The sequence below is a fragment of the Heptranchias perlo genome, chromosome 20, assembly GCF_035084215.1.
Source record: "Heptranchias perlo isolate sHepPer1 chromosome 20, sHepPer1.hap1, whole genome shotgun sequence".
In the NCBI taxonomy this organism is placed as follows: Eukaryota; Metazoa; Chordata; class Chondrichthyes; order Hexanchiformes; family Hexanchidae; genus Heptranchias; species Heptranchias perlo.
This window is the reverse complement of record NC_090344.1, coordinates 51,214,941-51,230,072: the sequence shown is the minus strand read 5'-3', so window position 1 is coordinate 51,230,072 and position 15,132 is coordinate 51,214,941. Positions and strand designations below refer to the sequence as shown.

Below are 15,132 nucleotides of genomic sequence, written 5' to 3'. Positions count from 1 at the left end.
CAGCTCAGATTCCGGTCAATAGTGACCCCCAAAATGTTGAAGGTGGGGTCTCCGCGATGGTGGTGACGTTGAAAGTCATGGGGAAATGGGTGGGCTATCTCTTGTTCGAGGTTATTACTTGGCGCTTACTTGGCACAAATATTACCTGGCACTTGTCAGCCCAAGCCTGGTCCTGCTGCAGGCTGGCTTGGGCTGCTTCATTATCGGATGAGTTGTAAATGGAGCTGAACACTGTGCAATCATCAGCAAACAGTCCAATATCAGACCTTATGACGGAGGGGAGATCATTACGAAGCAGCTGGAGATTGTTGAGCCGAGGATGATTCCCTGAGAATCTCCTGCAGTGATGTCCTGGCACTCCGATGCCTGACCTCGACAACCACAATCATTTTCCTTCGTATGACACCGGTCATTGAAGAGATTTCCCTTTGACCAATTAATAGGCAGCTTTGCACTGTGAAGTGACACCTAATGGATTAGAAGTTTGCAGCCAGCAGAGAGGAGAATTCCATCCCATCATTCCAGGCTGATTTTGAACCCAGATCCCAGAGGAGAAAGTTGCCTGTTCACATCTTGCTATGGACAGTGAATGAGCTTGTTCAATGTCCTCAAGGCTCCATCCAGTAAAATTCAGCTTTTTTTAAAATTAAGAAGTTAAAATATTTAGCAAACCACAATTCCCTCACAAACAGTATGGAGAAGGCAAAACAGATAATAATATTTTACCGCAGACACAATGCAAGAAGACCAAGTCCAAACTGATTATATAGGCAGAATTTATTCCAGAGGGCTTTCCACAAAAGCCCTACATCACTTCCAAAATTGGGAGGCAGGATTAAACCAGCCCAGTTAATGCCCACTGTATATCCGTGCACGTTTTCTGGACAAACAATATTAACATCATCCATTGAAAAGTCATTAGGAAATGGGAAAACTGAAACAGTGCAATCCTGACAAATGCAGATTAGTAACTGCTGTTGCTACAATTAACCCTTGCCCCCTCTCCCCACGGTCTGAGTGATGGGGCAAAGGGGCAGCACTCAGGAATTCAAATGCTTCAACTCGATATAGTTGTAAGATGTGTTTTTCAATTTTTAAAACAAATAAAGTTTGAATGTAGTTTTACAAGTGCAGAATTATTTGATACACCTGATTGTGTCAGGGTAGCTGCTCCGCTCCGGGTGAGTCTGGCTGCCAACTTGAAACTCACAGGTTGCCTCGGCCCTTGGGCATGCTGCTTTGAACAGCAGCTTCGGAAGCCAAGGTGGTCATTAACCTGCATCAGCTCCACCCGCCCCCCACCACCCCCCACCAATGGCTCAGTCCGTAAAGCCGAAGGTGTCAGCCGTGGCTCAGTGAGTAGCACACTCGCCTCCGAGTCAGGAGGTCGTCTGCTCAAGTCCCACTCCAGGCACTTGAGCACATAATCTAGGCTGACGCTTCAGCGCAGTACTGAGAGAGTGCTGTCCTGTCAGAGTTGCAGATTAGTCGTTAAACCTGCCTTCTCGGGTGGAAGCAAAGGATCCCACAACACTATTTCAAAGTAGAACAGGGGAGTTCTCCCCGGTGTCCTGGCCAATATTTATCCATCAACCAACATCATTAAAATCAGATTATCTGGTCATTGTCACTGCTGTTTGTGGGACCTTACTGCGCACAAATTGGCTGCCGTGTTAAGTTATGCGTTTATAGGTACTGCAGCAGAACCAGCAGCGAAGAAAAGAAGTTCAACAAAAAAGATAAAGACATCTACCTTCTACTCTCACCTGAGTCAGAAGGTTGCAACTTCCAGCTCCACTGTGGGACTTGAGCAAATTATCTAGGCTGACACTTCAGTGCAGTACCGAGGGAGTGCTGCACAGTCGGAGTTGCTGTCTTTCAGATGAGATGTTAAGCTGAGACCCCAGATGCCTGTTCAGGTGGGTGCAATAGATTCCACGGCACTATTCGAAGAGCAGCAACATTTCACCCTTAACCAACACCACCAAAAACAGATTAACTGGTCATTTATCTAAACTGCTGTTAGCGGGATCTTGCTGCCTTGTTTTCTTGCAGAACAACAGTGACTGCATTTCAAAAATAATTGGTTGTAAAGCACTTTGGGGCATTCCAAGGACATGATGAGGCGCTATATAAATACAGATTCTTTCTCAGTTCCCACAAAGTCTGGTGTTCAGACACAGAGTACGCAACAAGTGGAATCATGGAAAACTGTTCAATGACCGAGGAGATATTGCAATTAATTAATTTTAAAAACTTTTTGCATTAACTGCTATTCCTACTGCAGAGTTGAAAATTCTTGCTTTGACTGTTCTGAAATGTTCCCCTTTTCCCCTGCCGACATTGATTCATGCCAAGATACAGCTTCACGAGTACCAGATGCTTGCCAGTACTGTGTGAGCCTGAAGGATGAGTGCCTCCACTCGGCCATAGGCCCCTGCAATCCTGACAGTATCACCACAGGAGACTCTCTGTATAGCATTTCTGCAAACATGACAACTTAAAAACACGTTCCTTATTTTTATGGAGCGAGGTATAAGTTTCTTTGGTTATTTGCCACGCAGATATTTGATGCGTATATAAGCCGCAACCCAAACTTGAGCCACTATCCTCGGACAAAAAATAATTAACCCAGATATAGGCCGCACCCCCAGTTTAAAATGACTTTCTGCGGGTCAGCATGGAGCTACACGGTATCCTTAGCATTTGCATCGTATGTCGACAGCCTCCTAGACAAAAAGAGAAAATTGAAATCAAAGTGTATCTAATGCTCACACGATGGATCTTTTAAATATTGTGATGCGTTTTCAAAGTCTAAATTATCGACTGCCTTGGACTGCAAGTCAGAGGGTCAAATATATTAAGTGCCTTGAAATGCAACCCATGAGGGTCACTGTCCTCCACAGGTCATTGAGAGGTATTCAGTCTTCAAACCCGCAGTTAAACCCCAAACTTCTTCAATAAGATTCAAGGTCAATATTTCGGAGTTCCTTTTGTCCCGTTTGATTTTTTGTTTCTTCTTTCTACCCACACAAGAGGTAGCTGTGGTGGCCACGTGAAGCCTTGTTTTCAGTGAATATTGATGGTGGCTAGGGAAGGACTGAGCTCAAGAGTCTGTTCCGGAGAGGGCTGCTGTTCCCTGTACTCAACGTGTCCATTCCGGTGGTGACCGTACTCGAACTTAATCCTCATTTCTCCGATCTTCGATCTGGGCAGAATATCTGGGATCCATTCAATGATAAAAGGAGTGGGTTCTTTCTGGTCAGGGGACATGTTCCCTGGATGAAAAAGAAAATTCCGCAGTGAATTTCACAAAAGCCATAAATGAAAGCACCATTCACATTCCAGTGCGCTGGAGATCTCCGAACAGAAACGTGACCGAAATGAGCTGAACTTTTCTATTATCCCAGGAATACCATAAACCAAAGGACATTCAAGGAATTTATGCCGGTCCCCGTGCATATTATATGTCAGTTTGGCTCAGTTAACCGCACTCTCACCCGAGTCAAAAGCTTATGATTCCAAATTGCACTTTGAAGCTAATAATCTGGGCCGACACTCCAGTGCAAGACAGCGGGAGTGCTGTGTTGGCAGAAATGTCCTTCGGATGACCTGTTAAATTGAAGCCCCGTTAGCTCAGGCTAAAAACGACCAATTACTTGTTTCTAAAAAAGAAGACGACACAGAAGCAAAAACAAATCCCCGCAGATTAAGATAGATTACGGTGCTCCATTTGATTTTACACATTTGATTTTTTAATAAAATCAAAAAGCTTTTATTTCAAAATAATAAAAGCTTTCGCCTCAGTAATTTTCATGCAATGCACCCATGAAGAAAGGCTTTAGGTGAGAGCTCCGTCCCTCATTTGCCTCTGACTTAAACAGTAGCACAAAGAAATAGGATAACCTGAACATGGGACCCCAGCCCAGATATCTATTTCTCTCCCCTCTGATGTCCAAACTGGAAAGATTAAATGGGTACCTTTACTATTGATCAAAAATGTTACCTCAAAATATTTTTCGAAAGCACAACAGTAGGCTCCCAAATCTTTGACTCAAACAACTCATGCACCTTCAGGGCAAAGCAAAGCTGCCACAATGGGTGAAAGTCTTGCTCACAAGACCATCATGGGATAACCATTACACAGGCCCATAATAATTGTAAGCGCAATGGACTGTAAGTAATAACAGCAGGCAGCCCAGTGATCAAGATTAGGTATTTGTGTCACTTTGGGCTTTGTGTCCAACACTTGTTAAACATTCAACATAAACAGGGGCACGTTAACCCACTTTGAAGCAACATCTACAAATGAGGCAGGATTAAGGTACCTCCCCCAGAAAGCAGCCACAGAAACTATTTTAATGTTGTTATGATAGTGGCACAGCTACATACCCCTGTAAAATTACATAACATAGGGATTCTTATGACCCTAAATAGGATGGATCCTCTGGCTCCACCATTGCCCTGTCTGTCTGTTCCAGTGTTCAGGTCGACGCTAAAGATCCCATGGCACTATTTAAAGAAGAGCGGGGAGTTCTCCCGGCAGCCTGGCCAACATTCCTCCCTCAACCAATATCACCAAGAAAACATTTACTGGCCATTCATCTGTCTCATTGCTACACCTGGGATCTTGCTGCGTGCAAAATGGCTGTTGGCTTTGCCGACACAACAGGAAAAGTAATTCATTGCAGATGAAGTACTCTTATACATTTCAAAGAGATGTGTCAAGATACTCTGTAAATGCAAGCCTTTCTTTTGCGTCTCTGCTAACTGAGTGACGACAACTGAATATTTTGTGCATCAATGCATCAGTTTTTTTTAAAACAGAGAATCTAGGCTAAATTCAAAATGTTATGAGTTGGGTCGAGTGGCAGGGGGATGGGAACCTGAGCGGGCAGTCAGAAGAGAGTAAAGGTGAGAGAAGCAAGAGAGGGGAGGACCCAGGATACACTGCAGCAATTTGCCAAGGCTTCTTCGACAGCACCTCCCAAACCCGCGACGTCTACCGCCTAGAAGGATAAGAGCAGCAGGCACATGGGAACACCACCATCTGCACGTTCCCCTCCAAGTCACACACCATCCCGACTTGGAAATATATCACCGTTCCTTCATCGTCGCTGGGTTAAAATCCTGGAACTCCCTTCCAAACAGCACTGTGGGAGAACCTTCACCACACGGACTGCAGCGGTTCAAGAAGGCGGCTCACCACCACCTTCTCGAGGGCAATTAGGGATGGGCAATAAATGCCGGCCTCGCCAGCGACGCCCACATCCCACGAACGAATAAAAAAAGAAAAATTTACAATACAAATAGTACAAATAGTTGTTCAAGAACAAGTGAAAGGGAAAAGCGTAGAGCAGCAGAAAGAGAGTGTACTTTAGGCACTACAGATAAAGTGAAAACGAGAAGGCGTAAGGCGATTAACCCAGCATCAAAGCTGAAGGTCAGGCTAGGGTGTGTGGCCCAACTAAGAGTTCTATATACAAACGCACGGAGGAATAAATTCAATGAACTAAAGGCACAAATTCAAATTGGAGGGTATGACATGATAGCTATTACTGAGACATGGCTGCAGAATGGTCAGGATTGGGAACTAAATATACCAGGTTGTAAGGTCTACAGGAGAGATAGGTAAAATGGAAGAGGGGGAGGAGTAGCCTTAGTGATTAGAGATGAAATCACTTCAATGATAAAGAAGGATATAACGAGGGGTAAGCAGCCAACAGAGACCTTATGGGTTGAATTGAGAAATAGGAAAGGATCTAAGACTCTAGTGGGAGTTGTGTATAGGACCCCTGGCAGCAGCTCTGAAGTGCTAGATTGTATAAATGCAGAGATTAGACAAGCGTGTAAGAAAGGCATAGTGGTCTTAATGGGGGACTTTAACCTTCACATAGATTGGGGAAAGCAGACTAGCAACTGTCAGAAAGGTAGTGAATTTCTTGAGTGTGTCCGGGATAGTTTTCTACAGCAGTATGTCCGAGAGGCAACGAGGGGACAAGCAATACTAGATTTAGTAATGAGTAATGAACCAGATTTAGTTAACAGCTTAACTGTGCGTGAACATCTATCCAATAGCAATCATAACATGATCGAGTTCAAGGTAGTGTTTGAAAGGGAAAAAAATGAATCAGCTGCTAAGATTCTAGACTTGGGCAAGGCCAACTTCAATGGGGATGAGTCAGAGACTGTCCACAGTAAACTGGGCAAATCTGTTAATGGGTAAAACGACTGATGATCAGAGGGAAATGTTTAAAGAAACATTTAACGTGATGCACAATCGGTTCATACCCCTGAGGGACAAGAACTCTACTTGCCAAAAAAAACAGCCGTGAACAACTAAAGAGGTAAGGGACAGTATAAGACATAAGGAAAGGGCATACAAAAAGGCAAAAAATGGCACAGATCCTGGCGAATGGGAAAGATACAAAGATCAACAAAGGATCACAAAACAGATAGTAAGAGCTACAAAAAGAGAGTATGAAAAGAAACTTGCAAGGGATATCAAAACCAATACAAAGAACTTTTATAGTTATATTAGGAAAAAGAGGGTGGTCAGGAGCAGTGTTGGCCCCTTAAAAACTTGAAGTGGGGATATTGTCATTGATAATGGGGAAATGGCGGACATGTTGAATAATTACTTTGCGTCAGTATTTACAGTAGAAAAAGAGGATAGCATGCCGGAAATCCCAAGAAAACTAATATTGAATCGGGGACAGGGACGCAATAAAATTAACATAAGTAAAGCAACAGTAATGAAGAAAATAATAGCACTAAAGAGTGACAAGTCCCCAGGACCAGATGGTTTCCATCCCAGGGTTTTAAAGGAAGTAGGTGAGCAGATTGCAGATGCCCTAACTATAATCTTTCAAAGTTATCTAGATTCAGGAACTGTCCCTCTAGATTGGAAAATTGCACATGTCACTCTTTTTAAGAAAGGGGAGAGAGAAGGAAACCAAGAAATTATAGACCAGTTAGCCTAACATCTGTTGTGGGGAAAATGCTGGAGTCTATAATTAAGGATAGGGTGACTGAACACCTCGAGAATTTTCAGTTAATCAGAGAGAGCCAGCATGGATTTGTGAAAGGTAGGTCGTGCCTGACAAACCGGGTTGAATTTTTTGAAGTGGTGACTATAGTAGTGGACAGGGGAACGTCAATGGATATTATTTATATGGACTTCCAGAAGGCATTTGATAAAGTCCCACATAAAGAGACTGTTAGCTAAGATAGAAGCCCATGGAATCGAGGGAAAAGTACGGACTTGGTTAGGATGTTGGCTGAGCGAAAGGTGACAGAGAGTAGGGATAATGGGTAGGTACTCACATTGGCAAGATGTGACTAGTGGAGTCCTACAGGGATCTGTCTTGGGGCCTCAATTATTCACAATGTTTATTAACGACTTAGATGAAGGCATAGAAAGTCTCATATCGAAGTTTGTCGATGACACAAAGATTGGTGGCATTGTAAGCAGTGTAGATGAAAACATAAAATTACAAAGCGATAGTGATAGATTAGGTGAATGGGCAAAACTGTGGCAGATGGAATTCAATGTGGACAAATGTGAGGTCATCCACTTTGCATCAAAAAAGGATAGAACAGGGTACTTTCTAAATGGTAAAAAGTTAAAAACAGTGGATGTCCAAAGGGACTTAGGGGTTCAGGTACATAGATCATTGAAGTGTCATGAACAGGTGCAGAAATAATCAATAAGGCTAATGGAACGCTGGCCTTTATATCTAGAGGACTGGAGTACAAGGGGGCAGAAGTTATGCTGCAGCTACACAAAACCCTGGTTAGACCGCACCTGGAGTACTGTGAGCAGTTCTGGGCACCGCACCTTCGGAAGGACATATTGGCCTTGGAGGGAGTGCAGCGTAGGTTTACGAGAATGATACCCGGACTTCAAGGGTTAAGTTACGAGGAGAGATTACACAAATTGGGGTTGTATTCTCTGGAGTTTCAAAGGTTAAGGGGTGATCTGATCGAAGTTTATAAGATATTAAGGGGAACAGATAGGGTGGATAGAGAGAAACTATTTCCGCTGGTTGGGGATTCTAGGAGTAGGGGGCACAGTCTAAAAATTAGAGCCAGACCTTTCAGGAGTGAGATTAGAAAACATTTCTGCACACAAAGGGTGGTAGAAGTTTGGAACTCTTTTCCGCAAATGGCAATTGATACTAACTCAATTGCTAATTTTAAATCTGAGATAGATAGCTTTTTGGCAACCAAAGGTATTAAGGGATATGGGCCAAAGGCAGGTATATGGAGTTAGATCACAGATCAGCCATGATCTTATCAAATGGCGGAGCAGGCACGAGGGGCTGAATGGCCTACTCCTGTTCCTATGTTCCTAAACAGTGGCAGCAGAACAAGCGGGCTCAGATTCAAATTAACAAAAGACAAATTAAGCACAGACATTAGGGGCCCGATATTAGGAGGGAGGCGGGTTGGTAGCGGGGGGTCGACTGGGCGCGTGGGTAACCCGCCCAGTGAAATCGGTGGGTTCCCCACGCGATCGTAAGTAAATTGAAGCCACTTCCCTTGGCTTCCGGGTTTCGCGCTGGAAAGCTGCGCAGCGGGCGGACTGCGCACCCACATCACAGGCTGTCAGCTGGAGGAGCCCTATTTAAAGGGCCAGTCCTCCACTGACTGATGCTGCAGAAAATAGGAAAAATTACAGCATGGAGCAGCCCAGGGGGAAGGTTGCTCCCAGGTTTAATGATGCCTCACTCCTGTTCTTACTGGATGGGGTGAGGAGGAGGAGGAGGAGGAGGGAGATCTTCCACCTGGCGGACGGGAGGAAGCGGCCTGCCTCTGCCACCACGAAGGCCTGGCTCAAGGTGGCAGAGGTGGTCACCAGCACCACCAACATATCGCCCACCTGCATACAGTGCAGGAGGCGCTTCAATGACCTAACCAGGTCAGCTGAAGTGAGTACACTTACTCATTTTCCGACACTCCGTCTGCCACATCACCGCCCCCACCCCACATCTCCTTCTGCACTGCCAACACTACTCTATCACATCACTCCTCACACCCACTGAACCCTCATCCTCATCTTACCTGCACTTCCTCACCTCCCCAGAACTCATCCCACCACTACCACTCAACCCAATCCTCATACAATCTCATGGCTCTATCTCATACTCACCCTCTCATGCATCTCTTTCACGGTCAGTCTCACCCCACCTGCCACTACCTGTACTGCAGCCACAGGGCATGCATCATGTACGTGTAGTAGGAAGTGTAAGGCAAATGTATTGTGAGCATGAAGGGGATGCACAAGGGTGTTTGAGGGTTTGTCATGGTTTTTACTTATATTTGATTTCTGATCAACTCACATTACATATTATATTGTCACCACTACTGCCACGTCTTGGCCATTCTTGACTGGCTTGTGCAATAATGCCCTTTCATGAGGTTCTCCATGAACACCCTTGATGTCACCCATTGGGTCACCCTACAGTGGGTGTGTGTGTCGTTGCACAACTACTTTGTGCAGGTGCCTGTTGCGCAGCACTGTGTTGTGTAGCTCCATGTGGCGGAGGTGGACGGCATGCCTGGCGAGGCTGGTGATGTTGGTCATCCTCCAATGGAATGATGAATGCAGCAATGGACCCCCCCCCTCCACCTCCATCCTGATGGAGTGAGTGTGAGGGGTCCACAAAGTAGGTAAATGTGTTTGGACAGCAGAGTTCAGGGTATGATGTAATAATTTGGAGTGTGGAGACAACGGTGTGGCAGGCAAAACTTTGTCTGAGGTGACAGAGTGCCCTCCTGCAATGAATGAGGTATTCCCCCCAGCTGTCAAGGAATCCTCTGCATCTCCCAATGGCTGCTGACTGAAACACGTCTGCAACAACAGGGAGTGTTTCCCACAGCATGGGAAACACGCTGAGGAGAGTCCAAAATCACATCCCTGCTAAAATCTCTTCCCAATGAGGTATGTCAACGACCTCAAGTATCTCCGTAACTATCTAAACTGTCTTCCCGCCGGCTTTAATTGCCCGTGGGAGTCCCGCATGCGGGGGCTGCGCGCACACGCACCAATTCGCGTCAATGGGGAACCCGGAAGTGGGTGGGTTGGAGCCGGGCTCTGGACCCGCTCTGGGACTCCCAAATTTTAGGAACCCCCCGCCACGAACGCACCTGCTCGGCCATCCTAAAACTGACCCCTAGTAGTTCTTCACATAAAGAGCGGACACATGGAATGAACTTCTGGACAGGATAATGGAGGCAAAAATCCCACAATGATTTCATAGAATCATAGAAAATTTATGGCGCAGAAGGAGGCCATTCGGCCCACAGTGTCTGCGCCAGCCGAAAATGAGCCAAATCCCACTTTCCAGCACTTGGCCCATAGCTTTGTAGGTCACGGCACTTCAGGTGCACATCCAAGTACTTTTTAAATGAGTTGAGGGTTTCTGCCTCTTCCACCCTTTCAGGCAGTGAGTTCCAGACCCCCACCCCCCTCTGGGTGAAAATTTTTTTCTCAGCTCCTCTCTCATCCAATTACTTTAAATCTATGCCCCCTGGTTATTGACCTCTCTGCTAAGGGAAATAGGTTCTCCTATCCACTCTGTCCAGGCCCCTCATAATTTTGTGCACCTCAATTAAATCACCCCTCAGCCTCCTCTGTTCCAAAGAAAACAACCCCAGCCTATCCAATCTTTCCTCAAAGCTAAAATTCTCCAGCCTTGGCAACATCCTCGTAAATCTCCTCTGTGCCCTCTCTAGTGCAATCACATCTTTCCTGTAATGTGGTGACCAGAACTGTACGCTGTACTCAAGCTGTGGCCTAACTAGTGTTTTATACAGTTCTAGCATAACCTCCCTGCTTTTATATTCTATGCGTCGGCTAATAAAGGCAAGTATCCCGTATGCCTTATTAACCACCTTATCGACCTGTCCCTGCTACCTTCAGGGATCTGTGGACATGCTCTCCAAGGTCCCTCATTTCCTCTACACCTCTCAGTATCCTCCCATTTATTGTATATTCCCTTGCCTTGTTTGCCCTCCCCAAGTGCATTACCTCACACTTCTCCGGATTGAATTCCATTTGCCACTTTTCTGCCCACCTGACCAGTCCATTGATATCTTCCTGCAGTCGACAGCTTTCCTCCTCACTATCAACCACACGGCCAATTTTTGTATCATCTGCAAACTTCTTAATCATGCCCCCTACATTTAAGTCCAAATCATTTATACCATAAAAAGCAAGGGACCAAGTACTGAGCCCTGCGGAACCCCACTGGAAACAGCCTTCCAGTCACAAAAACACCCATCGACCATTACCCTTTGCTTCCTGCCACTGAGCCAATTTTGGATCCAACTAGCCACTTTCCCTTGGATCCCATGGGCTTGTACTTTTTTGTCCAGTCTGCCATGTGGGACTTTGTCAAAAGCCTTGATAAAATCCAAATGCACTACCCTCATCGACCCTCCTTGTTACCGCCTCAAAAAATTCAATCAAGTTAGTCAGACACAACCTTCCCTTAACAAATCCATGCTGACTGTCCTTGATTACTCTGTGCCTTTCTAAGTGACGGTTTATCCTGTCCCTCAGAATTGATTTCAATAATTTGCTCACCACCGAGGTTAGATGGACTGGCCTGTAATTACTCGGTCTATCCCTCTCTCCCTTTTTAAACAACAGTACAACGTTAGCAATCCTCCAATCCTCCGACACCACGCCTGTATCCAGGGAGGATTGGAAAATGATGGTCAGAGCCTCCGCTATTTCCTCCCTTGCTTCTTTTAACAGCCTGGAATACATTTCATCCGGCCCTGGCGATTTATCTACTTTCAAAGATGCTAATCCCCTTAATACTTCCTCTCTCACTATATTTATCCCATCTAATATTTCACACTCCTCCTCCTTAACTACAATGTCTGCATCGTCCCTCTCTTTTGTGAAGACAAGACGCAAAGTATTCATTAAGAACCATACCAAAATCTTACGCCTCCACACACAGGTTACCTTTTTGGTCTCCAATCGGCCCTACTCTTTCCTTAGTTATCCTCTTGTTCTTAATGTATTTATAAAACATCTTTGGGTTTTCCTTGATTGCCAATATTTTTTATGCCCTCTGTTTGCTTTCCTAATTTCTTTTTTAATTTTACCCCTGCACTTTCTACACTCCTCTAGGCTTTCTGCAGTATTGAGCTCTCGGTGTTTGACATAAGCTTTCCTTTTCTGCCTTATCTTATCCTGTATGCTCCTTGACATCCAGGGGGCTCCAGATTTGGCAGTCCCACCATGTTTACTCTGAACCCCTTGAATCTTCCCCTTGAATGCCTCCCACTGCTCTGACACTGATTCAAGTAGCTGTTTCCAGTCCATTTTTGCAAAATCACTTCTCAACTTAGTAAAATTGACCTTCCCCCAATTGAGAACTTTAACTCCTGACCTTTGTCCTTTTCCATAACTATGTACAATCTAACTGAATTATGATCACTGATACTCCTTCCACCTGCCCAGCTTCATTCTCTAAAACTAAATCCAGAACTGCCCCCTCTCTTGTTGGGCTTGCTACGTATTGGCTAAAAAAGTTCTCCTGAATGCAATTTAAGAATTTTGCACCCTCTACACCCTTCACACTGATTGTGTCCCAGTTAATATTGAGGCAGTTGAAATCCCCAACGATTACTGCCCTACTGTTTTTGCACTTCTCAGAAATTTGCCAACATATTTGCTCTTCTATCTCCCTCTGACTGTTTGGGGGTCTATAGTACACTCCCAGCAGTGTGACTGCCCCTTTTTTGTTCCTTAGCTCAACCCATATGGCCACATTTGAGGATCCCTCTAACATATCATCCCTCCTCACAGCTGTAATTGTTTCTCTAACTAAAATTGTCACCCCCCACCTCCTTTTTTATCTCCCTCTCTATCCTGCCTGAAAACCCTGAAACCAGGAATGTTGAGCTGCCATTCCTGCCCCTCTTTAAGCCATGTTTCTGTAATAGCTAAGATATCGCACTGCTACGTGTCTATTTGTGACCTCAGCTCATCTGCCTTATTCACTATCCTCCTTGCATTGAGGTATATACCTTTAAACACTGCCAAACTCCCTTGCTGTTTATTTCCTAGCCTTTGTTTCCTCTGCCTTCCAAATGCACTTCCTAATTTTCTGCCTTCCATTTCCAGTTCTGCTTTTCTCTCTTCTGAATCTACACTCAGGTTCCCATCCACCTGCCAAGCTAGTTTAAACACTCCCCAACAGCACTAGCAAACCTCTCCGCGACGATATTGGTTCCGGCTCTGTTGAGGTGCAACCTGTCCAGCATGTACAGGTCCCACCTATCCCCTTAACCGGTCCCAATGCCCCAGAAATCTAAAGCCCTCCCTCCTGCACCATCTCTCCAGCCACACATTCATCTTCTCTATCTTCCTATTGCTGTGCTCATTAGCACGTGGCACCGGGAGTAATCCGGAGATGACTACCTTTGAGGTCCAGCTTATTAATTCTTTTCCTAGCTCCTTAAAATCTGCCTGCAGGACCTCATCCGTCTTTTCACCTATGTCATTGGTACCGAAATGGACCATGACCTCTGGCTGTTCACCCTCCCCTCCCAGAATGTTCGACAGCAACTCAATGACATACTTGACCCTGGCACCAGAGAGGCAACATACCATCCTGGAATCACATCAGTGGCCGCAGAAATGCCTGTCTGTTCCCCTGACTATAGAATCCCCTATCACTATTGCTCTCCTGACCTTTCTCCTCCCCCCCTGTACAGCTGAGCCACCCATGGTGCTATGGACTTGTCTCTGGCTGCACTCCCCAGAGGAAACCTTTCCCTCACTAGTAGCGAGCGAGATGCACTCAGGGGACTCCTGCATTACCTGCCTGGTTCTCCCTGTCTGTCTTGCGGTCACCCAGTCCCTCTTTGCCTGCACTCTCTTAAGCTGTGGGGTGACCATCTCCCGAAACGTGCTATCCATGTAGCTCTCAGCCTCGCGGATGCATTGCAGTGACACCAGCTGCTGCTCGAGCTCCGAAACTCTGAGCTCGAGCTCCTCCACTTGATGACACTTCTTGCACCTGTGGTTGTGATTGAAGAGATAGTTGGATACTGTGGTGGGGATGAGGGGGAATAGAACTGTCGGATTGTTCTGGATGCATGAGCTTAATTGAGTGCAGTTTTGGTCTCCCTATTTCAAAAAGGATATACAGTTACTGGAGAGGGTACGGAGAAGGACGACACGGTTAATTCTAGAATTAAAGGGAATGACGTTTGAGCAAAGATTGTCTACCCTTGACTCAGAAGCGAGAGTGCTACCAACTGAGCCAAGCTGACACACAGAAGCATTTGTAAGCTGTTGATGAAAATTCCAATCAGCCCTTGACAAACCACATCAAAACACCAAAGTATGCACATGTAAATTAAATGCTGACGTAAGCTTTAGTCTAAATATAGAGAATAAATGCCAATCAAGAATCAATATGCACCCCCTCACCCCCGATGGTTTGGTGGGTAAATTTCTCACTAACAGCACCGATCCTTACAGACCAGAGGCTCCAAAGTTCAATCACTGGTCTATGCAAAGTTTGCTGATTCCCGCCAGACAAGCAATTGGGGCATTGCAATTAGCCTGAGCGCCATTAGCAAGGGGGAGGGAGAATCAGCGAGTGTCCCCGCTCCCGAGTGTTCCTCAACAACTTTCGCTGGAAAGTGCACGTGTGTGGCTGTCTGCCGAGGACAGGATCAGGTTCAGCTATGATCAATTGCCTTCTGATATTCATTAGCCTCGTGCACGAGGAACCACCACTTGGGAAGGCTGTGACGCCTGTGGGACTGTACTTAGCACCAGCCAGCGCCTTTAGGAGAAGAGGGGAGATAACTGGGAGTGGAAAAAAGATAATATGAAGAGGGTGAAGTGGGGCAGGAAAATCATTAATGTAAGGAAGCAGGGTGGTAATGGTAGAATTCAAAGATGGGGTGAATAATTTTCGGGTGACACTGATGCTGGAGTGATGCAATAGTAAAGTGAAACCGGTTTGATCATACTGCGTGAGGTACTGATAGGAGGACCCTTTGATCACATTGTTTGGGCTACTGACCATTTGATCACAGCATGAGTGCTATTGATAAAGGGGAACTCGGAGCAGATGGTGAGATTACGAT

General features: G+C 45.6%; 1 protein-coding gene across 3 annotated transcripts in view; it reads right to left on the bottom strand.

Moving 5' to 3' along the window:
• Nucleotides 1-15,132, bottom strand: part of c20h2orf42 (chromosome 20 C2orf42 homolog) — a 32,285-nt gene continuing 17,153 nt past the window's right edge. For 2 of the 3 annotated variants that reach the window (XM_068001360.1, XM_068001361.1), the window contains exon 9: nt 760-3,278. In XM_068001360.1, coding sequence (XP_067857461.1) covers nt 3,070-3,278 — 209 coding nt within the window. In that variant the 3' untranslated portion in view covers nt 760-3,069. Of the gene's footprint in view, nt 635-759; nt 3,279-15,132 lie in introns of those variants that run through there. The other variant, XR_010966528.1, reaches the window with a different exon arrangement.